A 15,469-nucleotide genomic window follows, 5' to 3' on the forward strand; every position below is an offset into this window, starting at 1 on the left:
TCAAATTACTAGGTGACACGAGCATAGAGAAGAGATGGGTGATGAAGATGAAGAGAGGACGGAGGGATGAGGCAGGGGGTCCAGAAGACATCCTCAGAACAACCTTTAGAACAGCTTTCTTTCAGAGGCAGGTGATAGTCACAGCCTGTGTTCTGGCTTAAAACCTGAGTGTGTTCAGCAGTGTGCGTCATGCGAAAGTGTTTATTCAGCACTTTTTCTTATTCAACACACAAAGCAAGTGAGGAAGTCACTGCAGCACTGACACTGCAATCACACCTCTCTCTCTCTCATTCTCAATCTCTCTCCCTCTCTCTCTCATATGTGCAAGATGTTTGTCCAGATCATATTCATATCATTATCCAGATGTTGTCAAGCACATTCTGTGTTTAAATAAACACTTAACTAAAGCTTATGGTCTTCTGAATGTCTGAACCACACAATTACATAACTGATATACCATATGTATATACATAGAAATAAACAAACAAATCAGAAACATATCATCATCATCATCAGATCACTTCCTATCCCCGTCTTCAGACCTTGGGCCACGACTCCTATGCGAGTCAAGGATAATGCTGCAGGTGACTAAAACTTGTGATGAAATTTCTGAAATCCGAATAAGGAAAAATAAAAGGAACCAACTCGAGAAAATTCCCTCAAGCAAATGCGTCATGAAGGAAAATCTACATTACTCATCACAGAAATCAGACTAGCTTTTTGCTAACAAAAGAAAAAAGCTTGCAGGTATCTGTGTTCGTTGGTATTTCACTACGTCTCAGCTGGAATGCACAGAGGTGGAAAATGACATCATTCCAAGTTAATCCTAGACGTCGTTGGCTGCCTGACATCATTTGGCATGAGAGGAACAAAGTGTACACTGATCCATTTGTCTTTCAAGAGTCTGGTCTGAAAGCTCTGCTACTGTACACTTTATTAGATGTGATGAAGAGAGGATTCGAGACTCACGCTGAACTGTGGGGTGACGTGGGTGGTGCTGCCTCCAAACTGCTCTCCGAAACAGTCGACGAAGGGCAGGAGGAGCCCCATGGCCAGGATTCGAGAACACAGCTTCTCCGCCTCTTCTTCACACTCAGACTTCTGCTGCTGGAAAAACCTCTCCAACAGAGTGCGTCCTGGAAAGAGAAGAATGATGAGTGAACTGCCTGAAGAACTCAGCAGTAAGTTCTTGCATATTTAGTACCAGTCACATTAAACCCAATTTGGTGCTGTGTCTCAATACATCTCAGCGCTGTTTCTTCCAGAATATACAATAGACCTCTTAATACATTCTCAATTACACAAAATACACTATATTGCCAAAAGTTTTGGGACACCCCTCCAAATCATTGATTCCAGGTGTTGGGCTTGACCCCTTAGTCCCAGTGAAAAGGAACTCTTTATGCTTCAGCATACCAAGACATTTTGGACAATTTCATGCTCCCAACTTTATGTGAACAGTTTGGGGGTGAACCCTTCATGACTGCACACCAGTGTACAAAGCAAGGTCCGTAACGACACGGATGAGTGAGTTTGGTGTGGAGGAACTTGACTGGCCTGCACAAAGTCCTGACCTCAACCCCATTGAACACCTTTGGGATGAATTATGTGAAAGACTGTGAGCCATTCCAAAATTGGGCCATCTGCCTTTACATGCCCATGAATGTAAATATAGAGTTGGCTTGCTCTTTGCAGCTATAACAGCTTCAAATCTACTGGAAAGGCTTTCCACAAGGTTTAGGAGTGTGTTTATGGGAATTTTTGACCGTTCCTCTAGAAGCGCATTTGTGAGGTCAGCCACTGATGTTGGATGAGAAGGCCTGGCTCACAGTCTCCGCTCTAATTCATCCCAAAGGTGTTCTATAGAGTTACAGTCAGGACTCTGCGAAGTTCCTCCACACCAAACTCACTCATCCACGTCTTTATGGACCTTACTTTGTGCACTGGTGCTCAGTCATGTTGGAACAGGAAAGGGTCATCCCCAAACTGTTTCCACAGAGTTGTGAGCATGAAATTGTCCAAAATGTCTTGGTATGCTGAAACATTAAGAGTTCCTTTCACTGGAACTAAGGGGCAAAGCCCAACCCCTGAATTCAATGATTTGGAGGGCTGTCCCAAAACTTTTGGCAATAGTGTATATAACAGTATGATGCAATAAAGGGGACAAGAGTGAGAGTGCTCCGTACATGGTATTATGGGTATTGTGTACCTGCAGTGTAAAGGCTACAGTGTTTTTAAATAAGGTGTGGTTTTTGTATTACATGTAGCCCACAGTGCAGCTCTTCTCTTGCATGACAGACATGACATACTGGTCTAAAATCCTGCCACTGACGGAACTTTCTGAACTTTGTGGACTAGAGATCAGACAATACCACTTTCTTTAACAGTAACAGACACTGAAACCCAGAACATCAGCTGAGCTTTAAAATTGAGAGGGGGGGAATAGAGATATTAAATTCAGATAATGACTTTCACACAAATTCCACTTGTTATTGCAAAGATAATTGTGTATAAATATAATTAAAAACCTTATAACTCTAATCAAGTATCTTTAGCAGACAAGTAACTAGTAGTCGTGATATTGTGTTTCACGTAACCTGTGAATGAAAAGCTAGTTAAAAACTCACATCACTACACCACCATCACAGGGAATGGAAAAAACCAAAAGGAGTCACAAGTGGGAATGAACCATGTGCTTTCTCAAAAATTCCTGACCGCAGGAGGGCTGGGGGATTTCTGGATGAGGGCGGCTCGTCTGAGTGACTCACACTGCTGCAGTATTCCGTTCTCTCACTGAGCGCCTCTCCGGCTTTCTCTCTGTTCATCCTTTACAGCTGCATTTCCCTCCTCAGCTCACGCCTGCATTTAAACCCCACTCATTGATGCTGCAGTTCTTCTTCCAGCTTTTCCCTTCAGGGGTCGCCACAGCGGATCATCTCTCTCCACCTATCCCTATCTTCTGCATCCTCAACACTTGTACCCACTAGCATCATATCCTCATTCATTACATCCATATACCTCCTCTTTGGCCTTCCTCTTTGCCTCCTGCCTGGCAGCTTCAGGTCCAACATTCTCCTACCAATATACTCACTCTCCCTCCTCTGAACATGTCCAAACCATCTTAATCTGTCCTCCCTAACTTTGTCCCCCAAACGTCCAACATGAGCTGTCCCTCTGATGTACTCGTTCCTAATCCTGTCCAACCTCGTCACTCGCAAAGAGAACCTCAACATCTTTGATGCTGCAGTTCACTTCCTCCAAAATCCTCCAGGCCCTCTAGCTCTCTCTCCATCTCTCTCACACACACACAGAGCTCTAAAATTAGCATCACATTCCACCCACAAGTAATTAAGCGATTCTCATTTCCTTACAAATGAACGCTGAAGACTCCACTAGTATTTGCCGATCAACACAAAACCTATAGAATAGATTTCTTTTGTAAAAATCATGGTTCTCTGTCTGTATTGTTTGTAGTTATAATCATGGGTTGCCGATTTCTTACATTAAAACACTGAAACCAATTTATTCAAGCCAGTGTTGTTCTTTTACTCATCTATGCAAGTTTCCAAAACTGTTCACCAAAATGATTCACTCTGCGTCAAAAAAAATAAATAAGCTACGCATTTTTCCGACGCAGATTTATTTTCTCAATTTCCTCGGCCACCCACCAGTCAGGTCTCCTCTTCCTTTCAAACTGCTGCTCATGCTGTGTCAGGGTGCAGCATAACACACTCTGAGGAAAGCACCCTTCCTCATTCCTGAGCTCACAGATGCCCAGGATTGACGGGTGTAGCTGTGACGGATGAGGAGGACACAGTCACTGATCAGGCATAACATTATGACCACTGACAGGTGAGGGGATCAGTGTTATTCACTTCATCATGGCACCTGTCAGTGGGTGGGATATATTAGGCAGCAAGTGAACATTCTGTCCTCAAAGTTGATGTGTGAGAAGCAGGAAAAATGGGCAAGTGTAAGGATTTGAGAGAGTTTGACAAAAGGGCCAAATTGTGATGGCTAGACTACTGGATCAGAGCATCTCCAAAACTGAAGCTCTTGTGGGGTGTTCCCGGTCTGCAGTGGTCAGTATCTATCAAAAGTATCCTTTAAGTCCTGTAAGCCCTTTAAGTCCTATAACTTATGGAGGCCCCACCTCACAACTTACAGGACTTGAAGGATCTGCTGCTAACACCTTGCTGCCAGATACCACAGCACACCTTCAGGGATCTAGTGGAGTCCATGCCTCAAAGGGTTAGGGTTGTTTTGGTAGCATAAGGGGGACCAAGACAATATTATAAGACAATAATACAAGACAATAATAGCCGGTGGTCATAATGTTATGCTCGATCAGTGTACATCATCCTGACGTCCCTCGCAAACGGAAATCATGGCCAATTTTACTCTCTTGAGCTTTGAACAATACGGCAAACGCTTTTCTGTGCCACTCAGGAGCCTAAGCATAACAGCAAAATGTACACAACATGGCATCTGACCACATGCAGTGACCTATGAACAAATCAGTTCTCCGTTATCTGGCTCGAGTTTAACGGAGTTTGTTTTTTCCCCCCTGATGACTAATTAACACTTGTGAACAGAGTGTCAGTCTCATAAGAAGTGTTTATTAGTGTTGGGATTTGATGGGGGTCTTTCACTGCATGGTACCTTTAACAGCTCTAATTGAATTAGCAATAGACCATTGCTCTGTCAATATGAGGATAACCGGAGGCAATATAGCAGAGGAGGTGCAAATGCAATCTCAGCACATGTACACACACATCCAAGTGTTAGATACTGGACTACACCGGATATTTTATTTTATAGATGGTAAGACAATCAAACAAAACTGACACACAAATTCTGTTAAAAAAGAGAGTAAATGTTAGCACCAGTCATGATACACTGCCCCTAACAGAGGGCCTGATGTGAGAGGTCCATCATAGATGTAAAACTGATCTGCACAGAGGGAATGTGTTTCACGGTTTCATCAATAAGACTGTAACGGGAAAAGATGCAGTCAGAAGCAGTGATGCATTAAAGGGAGACTTGATGGGGTGATGGCGGGGGAAAAAATAATAATAAAAATTGATGAGGAATAATTTGTTTACTAATGGGAGCTTTCAGTCGGACATGATGCACACAGAGGAAGAGGAGAGATTGAGAGATGGAGCAGAGAGACAGGGGAAGAGAGAGAAAAAGACAAGACAAAGTATCACAAATCACACACTTATGCACTATTCTACACTACTTTATAGTACAAATAGCCAGAGTACTTTTGTTCACACTGAGAACTCCCATCAAGAAGAAGTGCACTTCAAGTACCAGGAAGATGCACTTATTAAACCAAATAAACTGTGGAATGCAGGACACTTCATGCACTCAATGGTCTCAGCTTTGCTTACATGTTAGTGTTTGATGTAAGGGGATACAATCTTTCATACACCAGAGACTAGAGTACATAGTGCAAGTGCATAGTGTATAGTATTTGGGCCACGCAGCGAGAATGACAGAGGCGGACATGGAGAGAGGAAAAGGAGAGACAGAGACAAAGGGAAAGACTCAGAAACTGTATCTGTAAGCGGGGATGAAAATGTACTGATGGATCAACAATGTTGAAGCGGTCTAGTGTAAATAACACTGTTGGTACCTGTAAAAATGTTCCATCATTCTACTCCGGCCCAAAAAGGTTTATTCAGGGTGCGAGAGATGATGATAAAGAGATCTGACAGGATCAGGAGGGCAAAAACTGACCGTCAGGTGTAAAGCAAGAATATAACATGAGGCTGAGAAGGTGAGTGAGGGCAAAACAAAGAGAGAGAGAGACAGAATGAGAGCAAAAGATAAAGAAAGGGAGCGAGGCCAGATGAGAGAGAGAGAGAGAGAGAGAGACAGACAAAGAGACAGCGTGAGAGAGAGGGAGATAGTGAGATAAAGAAAGGGAGTGAGGGCACCTAAAAGAGAAACAGAGGGAGAGAGGGCACATGAGAGAGAGAGAGAACACCTAAAAGAGATAAAGTGAGGGCATGAGAGAGAGAGAGAGAGAGAGAGAGAGAGAGGGCACCTGAGAGAGATAAAGAGGGGGAGTGAGGACACATGATAGAGGGAGAGAGAGAGAGAGAGAGAGAGAACACCTAAAAGAGATAAAGTGAGGGCATGAGAGAGAGAGAGAGAGAGAGAGAGAGGGCACCTGAGAGAGATAAAGAGGGGGAGTGAGGGCACATGATAGAGGGAGAGAGAGAGAGAGAGAGAGAGAGAGAGAACACCTAAAAGAGATAAAGTGAGGGCATGAGAGAGAGAGAGAGAGAGAGGGCACCTGAGAGAGATAAAGAGGGGGAGTGAGGGCACATGATAGAGGGAGAGAGAGAGAGAACACCTAAAAGAGATAAAGTGAGGGCATGAGAGAGAGAGAGAGAGAGAGAGAGAGAGAGAGAGAGAGAGAGAGGGGGCACCTGAGAGAGATAAAGAGGGGGAGTGAGGACACATGATAGAGGGAGAGAGAGGGAATGGGGGAGAAAGAGAGCGAGCACAGAGAGAGAGAGAGTGTGTGTGTGTGTGTGTGTGTGTGTGTGTGTGTGTGTGTGTGTGTGTGTGCGTGAGTGAGTGAGTGAGTGAGTGAGTAGATTAGGAAAAGAGAGGGAAACAGGGAGAAGGCTTTCTAGCAGGTGTTATGAGAGTGTAACTCATCTTACACTCAAACCAGTGAAATGATGGGTCTGATCAGACATTGCTCCCTCCTCCACTGGACACAATGCACGAAACGGTCAGAAAGGTTAATGACTGGTGTTCAATTCTGAGTAAGAGATCAGAGATGACGTGGCCGCTCACCTCACTCCCTTAGACTGAAACACAGAAACAAACACTGACCCCCTCCTCCTGACTCGGTCTCCCAGATGGAGAAGATAAATGTGGGTCTGTCACTGGAAAGGAGAGAGGTGTGAAGAGAGAGAGGCAGAATGTGCCAGATGGATAATGAGCCAGAAAGAGAGTGCAGAAATCTGTGGTGATAGGGGGTTGTGTTAGTAAACTGATCTGTACAACAAATAAACTGATACTGCAGCAAGTACTGCAACTAATTTCACTAATGCGCTGGAGGGGAGAGTGCTACAGTTTCATAATATTCAGCAAAACACCCAAGCAAGTGGTGAAAATCAAAAAGGTCTTTTAATGATAATCTTTAATAATCTAAATCTTTAATAAACTCTTTATTTGGGATCTGAAATTTCTAAAATCTTGTGCTTTACATGTAAAAGGTCAAAAAAAATCATACAGACTGCTGACACAATAAAGGAAATCCCAGCGGCTCTGTTATACCGTGGGAGTGGTTCATTTTTTGCTCGTTCCCTAAGATCAGACATATCCAAACACTGACCATGAGCTCCACTTCCCAGCTTCCAGCGTCTTATTGGTCACGTTTCAAGACATCTACGATTCAAGCACAGAGCTCAAAACACCTGTATAAGTCAGTCATTCTGGATTCATACACTATATTGCCAAAAGTTTTGGGACACCCCTAGAAATCATTGAGTTCAGGTGTTGGGCTTGGCCCCTTAGTTCTAGTGAAAGGAACTCTTAATGCTTCAGGTTACTTTGGGGATGACCCCTTCCGGTTCATGACTGCACACCAGTGCACAAAGCAAGGTCCATAAAGACATGGATGAGGGAGTTTGGTGTGGAGGAACTTGACTGGCCTGCACCTTAACCCGATAGAACACCTTTGGGATGAATTAGAGCGGCGACAGCGAGCTATTCCAAAACTTGTGTTGGCCCGTCCTTTGCAGCTATAACAGCTTTAAGTCTTTGGGAAGGCTGGCCACAAGTTTTAGGAGTGTGTTTATAGGAATATTTGACCATTTCATTAGAAGCACTGATGTTGGATGAGAAGGTCTGGCTCGCAGTCTCCGCTCTAAGTGTATTTTGTGTAAATCTTTTATTAAAATACAAATCTCATATGTAGGTTGGCAGATCTGAAGTATTTCTGTTCTGGTATTTTCTCTCTTATCCACCTGCAGCTTATTTCCTGCGTCCCAGCAAATCAATTATACAGCTAAACTGTTTCTATCCTGATAGCCGTGGCCTTTTCTAGGATGACTCCGCCCCATCGACAAGGTACAAGGACCCACTGAATGAACGGATGAGGACTAAAAATAATGAATCATGTAGTATGACCTTCAGTCACCACATTTCTACATTTATGGGAGGTCAGACTGCTCTCTTCACCACCAGCTGTTTTGGAGATCTGTGATGGGCTAACACTACGCTGGTGCTTCCTTTAATTTGTCTCCATTTGTGTTAGAATTAGCATTAGTTAATAAATTGAATCATTTTTGACTGGCTGAGCTGTGACTGATCCTCGGGACTAACAGCAGGTTAGGTCTCAGACTAGAGCGCTTAAGAAGATCATGGAGATATGGCCGGGCTGAACCGTTATGAAACATCACCAATCATATAAGCAGGAAATTTATCAGAGCATACTCACGTGACCCTTAAACAATTTTTAAACAATTCCTAGCCTTTTATGGGACTATTTAGTCTTTGAAATGAATACTTGTCTATTTTTTTGAATGACTGTAGATCCTCAAGTGCTAAATTCTACACTGCAAATTTTCTTTATACAACATTAAATATAAAAAGCAAAATCATTCACTTCTCCATGTGTAAATTAGCTCTAGGTTTTATTTGACTGTGGTACAGAAATGTACACGTGCTGCCAGTTCCCACGCTTAACCCATCCTGTGTGTGTAATGTATTTTTTTTTTATATATTATATATATATATATATATATATATATATATATATATATATATATATATATATGTATATATATATATATATATATATATACACACACATATATACACACACAGATATATACACACACAGATATATACACACACACAGATATATATACACACACATATATATATACACACACATATATATATATACACACACACACACACACAGCTAGCTTTACTGTGACAGGAGAACAATTTAACTAGCTTTCCAAATTGTGAGTGAATTTTAGGAATAGATTAGTAACTTTTAAGGTCACAAGGCTTAGATAAATGGAGGCTGTCTGTTAGATAAGTGGCGTGAATTATTAATAGACATGCTTCAGGATAGAGAGCCATCACAGAGCGAACAGTATTGATTTTAGAAAGTGAAAGAGCAGTAAGGTGTGTGTGTGTGTAAAAAGAAAAACTACATGCTCGGCTTCATGCTTGTGCAAAATTTAGATCCAGCTTTTCAGATATTGATATAAGAATGAGAAAACATGGGTAGCAAGATTCTTTTCTAAATTATCCTTCAAAATCTTTCTTCTGAATTCAGCTTGTGCATGACACGATGCCAGATCTAGATTAAGGCATTTCTCTTATTATAAATCACGACATTTTTCCCACAAACTAGCAGCAACACAGATGTTACATAAAAAAAGAAACTGACATTTGAGGTTTATTTACTGTTTACGGTTTTATAGTTCACTAAAGTGTAGCGTCTGGACAAGACAGCATGATCGCACAAACATTATAACGCTGTACAGCATTCCTCTTATTTACTCCAGTACTATCTTTCATCATTTTCACTTTCCTGTATTATTTCTCTCTCTTGCTTCCTCACACACTTACAAATAAATTTATGGACCGGTCTTCCAATCCATCGTCCTTACACACACAGGCACTCAGAGAGAAACTGCTGATTTAGCTGCTTGGTGATGTTTGTCATTTCCCATCATGCCTCAGTCCAGGACTATTTATTTATACTGCACTTAAACATGCTCACAGCTCCAAAACATGTAACACTTATATTAAGTTTATAGTTAATAATTATCGTCATTACCCAACACTACCTCAAACTCTCAGTGTATCTTCCAAATAACCTGGGAACCTTCAAATCCAAAGCCAATCATAAGGGCTACCTATACAGAATAAGAAAGGTGAATGATCTTTATAAGAAGATAATTATTTCTCCTCACCTGTGAACACATCCTGAAAGCTGCAGGTGGAGGTTTGTCCAGCTGAAGCCCTGCGACCGGCCTCAAGCGTAGACTGTCCTGTCTGGAGCGTCCCTTCAGAGCCACCATACTCGAGGAAGTCCTCCGAGCCGGTTTTGGATGGAAGGGGACGGAGCTCTTCGGTCCAGTCTGCGGAACGACTGATGGGTCCAGTGATGCTGTAAGAGCGTTGCCGTTTGGGGTGCCGTCGTCCCGCCCGAGCGATAGCGAGGGTATTGGTGGTGGGCGGAGCCTCATGGGAACGGCGCGGGCAGAGTGGGCTGTGGGAGGGCGAGGGTGCGGGAGAAGAAACAGGCGAGCTAAGTTGGCGTGTGGTGGTTTTGATGTATGAAGGGTGGATAGGAGGGTAGGGTTTTACTGCTGGACTGCTGACTGTTGGGATGTTGGGCTTCACATGCCGCGTGGCTACTGGACTCTCCTGCTGGAGCCACTGTGGGAGTGATATACTACTCTTCCTCCTCCTTGCAATGGGCACTTCTTTCTCTTCCTCCTCTTCCACTTCCTTCTTGTCTTCTTCTGTGGGCTCAGCGGGCAAAACCTCAGCGCCGACACATTCTAGGTCCAGAGATGATGATGAAGTGCCAACCTCTGGTCGTTTTGTGTCTGAACTCGAGTCTTCCTCTTGGAGCTGAAGACTGTCTTCCTCTTGGAGATCTTCATCTACCTCCTCAGTGGCCTCTACTGCACTCTCAAACGAAGCTGTGAAGTCTGGAATACTGGCCTCACTGGTTGTCTTGGTGACTAAACTCACCACCCTTCCGACTGTCTCCTCAACCGTCTCCGCAGCAACAGAGGGGGCTATGTCACGCGCTGCCTCCGGCTCCTTTGTCCCAGTTGCTACGGTGATCACAGCACAAAGGGACGGGTCGGAAGTGTCGATCTTGCCATTAACAATCTCCTCCTCCCACCTCTCCTTCTCTCTCTCCCCATTCCTCTCTTTCGCCTTCTTCTCCTCCTCCTCCTCATCTCTTTTTCCATCTTTATCGCTCTTAACAAGTTCAGTGTGCGTGTCCAGGCCGTTCTCCTGACAGCGTGGCATCTCCAGCATTGTGAACGGCTCCGATTTGGTGAAGTAGCGTTGTTTATTTTCAGCCTCAGTGATGCCATTTTGTTTCCAGTCTTTTCCCTGCTGCTGGAGTCTGATGGCTTGCTGAATGTCAGCCAGCAGGTCCTCGTGTTCAGCCGCTGAGTGGAAGCTGTAAATATCCGTGTCCGATCCAGAGCTGGCCTTCTTCTCTGGAGCGTCCGGCGTCTCCCGCCGGCTGTTATTGTCAGAAAGAACAGGTCTCTGGTCCTCGCCGTCAGACTGGCCGAGCTCATCGGCCGACAGCTCGGGTGTTTTGGTGTCCAGCTCGTCGTGCTGCGAATCCAGAGCATCTTCACGCGAGCCACTGAGCAGGCCCTTAACCTTGGCTATATTTTTCCGCTTGCGGATGTTGAAGACCGATTTGGACTCGGACTTTCCTTTCTTCTTCCCTCCTCCGTCTCCACCCTTGCCATGCTTGCCGTGGGATTTCTTGCTGTGAAATCCTTTCTTTGTGGCATCAGCATGGCTGCACTCATCCGCTGCACTCTCTCCATCTCCCACGGGGGCCGAGCGCTTCGGCTTCGCATCCTGGTTGCCCATGGCGCTGTGTGAGCTCAGGCCATCCCTGCTGCAGAGCGTGTGTAAGCGCTTTCGTGTGCGCGAGTGGCCCTGACTGATCTGCGAAACGCTTTCGCTTTCTGATGATGAGGAAAGAAGCAGGCAGGAGGAGGATGAGGCAAAAGAGAAGAACAGCAGGTCGCTATCACTCTCACTCCCTCCCCCCTCCGTCTGTTCATCTCTCGCTCTGCGTAGAGAGCCGGGGAGGGAGGGGGAGCGCGCCCTGAGGACATTCTCAATGCACCGCTGCTCCTCCTCCTCTTCATGACTGTGGTTGAGGGGCTGATGGGAAATGTAGTAGTGGCGGTATTTACCGAGGCTCAACGCCTCTAGAAGTCTCTCTCTGAGTGGAAGGCGAGGGTTGCCTTCCTCATGGCCAGGCAGCGAGGAATCCACCAGCCACAGAGGCTGCATCGCCAACACACACACACACACACACACACTAGCTGCAACACAGATACAACAGAAGAAATTAATGAATGTGAAACCTAATAATAACAGAGTCTGAAATTAGCACCTCAGGCTTTTTCATTTATTTAACTATCACGTTTCATTTTAAACACACATTCGTCATGAACACTGTACTCAGACATTCCACTATCTGCAGCAGCTCTGGCCATTACACTCAACCCTTCAGGCTCTAGGGCAGTGCTCTCATTTATCTGGCATTCAAAGGGGGAAAGGCTGCTGACCCGATACGCTTTACAATGGTTTGCAGAAGTAAGACCATGCAATTAAACTAGTCTCTATAGGAGATGCGCTGAATGTGTGTGGCAGCCTGTAAAAACACTCAACACGGTTATACTCAAAACTCAGAAGACTTTCCTGAAATGAAATGATCATTATTTTTACATCGAAAGACAGCTCGTTTCTCTACACTTGACATGATCCTGACTTAATCTGCTTAGAGGAAAACAATAGCCAAATTTTGAAGAAATCAAAGTTAAAAATAAAAGAGAGTGAGGGTTTGTTTCTTAGAATCATCCCGTCATCAATTATGTAAACAGACTAGGCCACATTTATCAATTATTGGAACATTTATCAATATTTGGATATTCATAAATCGTCCATATGATTTTTTTACACAAGAAATTTGGTGTAAATTTTCTGTAAAATATAACAAATGTAGTATGTTCCTCAAGTGAGTGTAATCCTGCACACAGGAACCTGAACTTGATCAGCTTCAGACTGATTGGCATAGATTCCTACACCTTGATATATGGACTATACTGTTGAGTTGAACTTACTTATTCTCATTACATTTACAGCGTTTAGCAGATTTTATCTTCTTATCCACAGAGACTTACAGAAAAGCTTTGGAGTCTTTATCTAGAGCGTATCCTCGTGCGATGACTGTCAGCGATCGAACAGCATCGGTAAAACCAGACCATTTTATATTGCCATCATTATACTAATGAATATAGAAAAATAAAGTGAGATGGAAGATTTAGCAATAACACTAATTAGAATTCATTCTGATTTTTTTTTTTAGCATGGAAGTGAGTAAAAATTGCTGCTTTTTTCCCCTGAATTTCATCGAGTTTTGTGAGTGTCACTAAGTGCAAATCATCTGTCTTAGACTTTATGAATGATCAACAAACGTAGGCAAATACGAAGAAAATCGGTTTCAGAAACGTCTATGAATCTGGCATGAACTTTTATACATGTATACATAACTTTTTACTGATCGACAAATGAGGCCTAATGTCCATTTCTATTTGGCGTCTAACTATTAAAAAAAACTTGAAAGCATTATAGTCATCGCACATAGCTAGTGAGGTTTCAGATATTCATTCAGACTGACGCCTTTTACCCCGTGTTTGTTACGCTGGCTCCTTAAACAACATGAAATTTGCAGGCGGACACCTAAATAAGATTTAGAAAAAAAAAACAAGCGTAAAAAGAAAAATTCTCATTGTTTCTTTAAATGAGCCAAAGTATATTAATAACTTTTCGGCTTTTCCCTTCAGGAGTCACCACAGCGGATCATCTCTCTCCACCTATCCCCATCTTCTGCATCCTCAACACTTGCACCCACTAGCATCATATCCTCATTTATTCCATCCATATACCTCCTCTTTGGCCTTCCTCTTTGCCTCCTGCCTGGCAGCTCCATGTCCAACATTCTCCTACCGATATACTCACTCTCCCTCCTCTGAACATGTCCAAACCATCTTAATCTGTCCTCCCTAACTTTGTCCCCCAAACGTCCAACATGAGCTGTCCCTCTGACGTACTCGTTCCTTATCCTGTCCAACCGTGTCACTCCCAAAGAGAACCTCAACATCATCTCTGCTACCTCCAGCTCTGACTCCTGTCTCTTCCTCAGTGACACTGCCTCTAAACCATACAGCATGGCCGGTCTCACCACTGTCTTGTACCCAAAAGTATATTAATAACAAAAACTTTAATTTTAGTTAACTAAAATATAAATATATAAATATATATATATATATATATATATATATATATATATAAATATATATAAATATATATAAATATATATATATATATATAAATATATATAAACATATATATATATATATAAATATATATATATATATATATATATATATATATATATATATATATATATATATATATATATATATATATATATATATATATTTTTTTTTTTTTTTTTTAAACTGAAAGGTTTTCCCAGACCCAAAAAACAAACAATAAAAAATAATAATAAATTATTGATTATATAATTCTTAATATAAATGTTTCAGGTCAAAGCTAATTTTTATTTTGTTTAAATTTTTGCACCAATTTTTTAAAAATTTATTTTTGTAAATTTGGTAAAAGCATAATTGTGTTAATTTTGCATTTACCAAATTATTGTATTATTTAACAATTATTTAAATTTTACTTGAAGTTCACTCTCTGGGTGTGAATTCATTGGATTAAATAAAGATCCAGTAAAAAAATATACATTCAATAAAGAAACTCTTCACATTTTTTGATAAATGTGCTGGATAAATATTGGACTATGTTACATGTATTAATTTGTAACTCTTTGCATTTTGTATGATTTGGGCTCGTAAAGCTTATTATAAATACCAGGTACCAAATTTCAACATCAGCCAGTAGGTAAAAGGTTACTCTAACAAACTAGTAGCGTTTTATTAAACCACAGTCATCAAAAAATACCATTTTCCTTCAACCCAAGAAAACCCTGCTGCAAGCAAACTTACCAGAGATGATGCAGACTCTGCGCATGCGCAGCCGGTGTACCGGCGCCTAACTCTTCCACAGTTTTAAAGACCAATTAAAGGGGCGTTTTAGGAGAATTCACAAGCCGTAATATCGCAAATTAAACTCAAACTACAGCGAGGTGTGGTGTTCAGCTACATTGGGTTACATTTTCACGTCGAGTTAAAAAAAAAAAAACATTTGCATTAATACAGCGTCGCCATTTTATGTGGTAAAAATATCTATTCTCTAAAAATAGTTTTAAAACTTTTCAACCTCCACCTGAGCACATCCACCAGTTACTACAAAATAGAACTAATCAACTAATTTATAAACCACATACAATTAAAATAGAGAAGGAAGAAACAATTTATATATATATATTGTTACGGATTGTATCTTTGAGAAGTAAACAGCACTTAGGCTAAAATGTATCAATCCGCCATACTAATCAGCCCCTCCACGCCCTGTTATTGCTCCTCCCTTATTGGTTAAAAATTTCCCGCTCAAACGAGCGAGTGGCGTCACCAGGCAACGCCCATGTAGAGCATCATTTTGAGTCTTTTATATGGAAAGTGCACTAATTAGGGCGCGAAACGCCGTTGTTTCAGGCTCT

At 42.2% G+C, this 15,469-nt stretch overlaps 1 protein-coding gene and 1 long non-coding RNA gene across 2 annotated transcripts in view; one reads left to right on the top strand and one right to left on the bottom strand.

The window, feature by feature from the left end:
• The window catches only part of fmn2b (formin 2b), a 92,054-nt gene extending 79,970 nt beyond the window's left edge, over positions 1-12,084 (bottom strand). Inside the window, exons 1-2 of the mRNA XM_058406930.1 lie at positions 9,972-12,084; positions 970-1,136 (exon numbers count right to left, since the gene is read on the bottom strand). Coding sequence (XP_058262913.1) covers positions 970-1,136; positions 9,972-12,069 — 2,265 coding nt within the window. The 5' untranslated portion in view covers positions 12,070-12,084. The remainder of the gene's footprint in view (positions 1-969; positions 1,137-9,971) is intronic.
• Positions 12,085-12,110: 26 nt separating this feature from the next.
• On the top strand, positions 12,111-14,083 carry LOC131363933 (uncharacterized). Its single transcript, XR_009206402.1, has 3 exons — positions 12,111-13,031; positions 13,148-13,200; positions 13,626-14,083. It is a non-coding gene; the product is annotated as an uncharacterized LOC131363933 (long non-coding RNA).
• The last annotated feature ends 1,386 nt before the right edge of the window (positions 14,084-15,469 follow it).

This window comes from Hemibagrus wyckioides, linkage group LG13, assembly GCF_019097595.1.
Source record: "Hemibagrus wyckioides isolate EC202008001 linkage group LG13, SWU_Hwy_1.0, whole genome shotgun sequence".
In the NCBI taxonomy this organism is placed as follows: Eukaryota; Metazoa; Chordata; class Actinopteri; order Siluriformes; family Bagridae; genus Hemibagrus; species Hemibagrus wyckioides.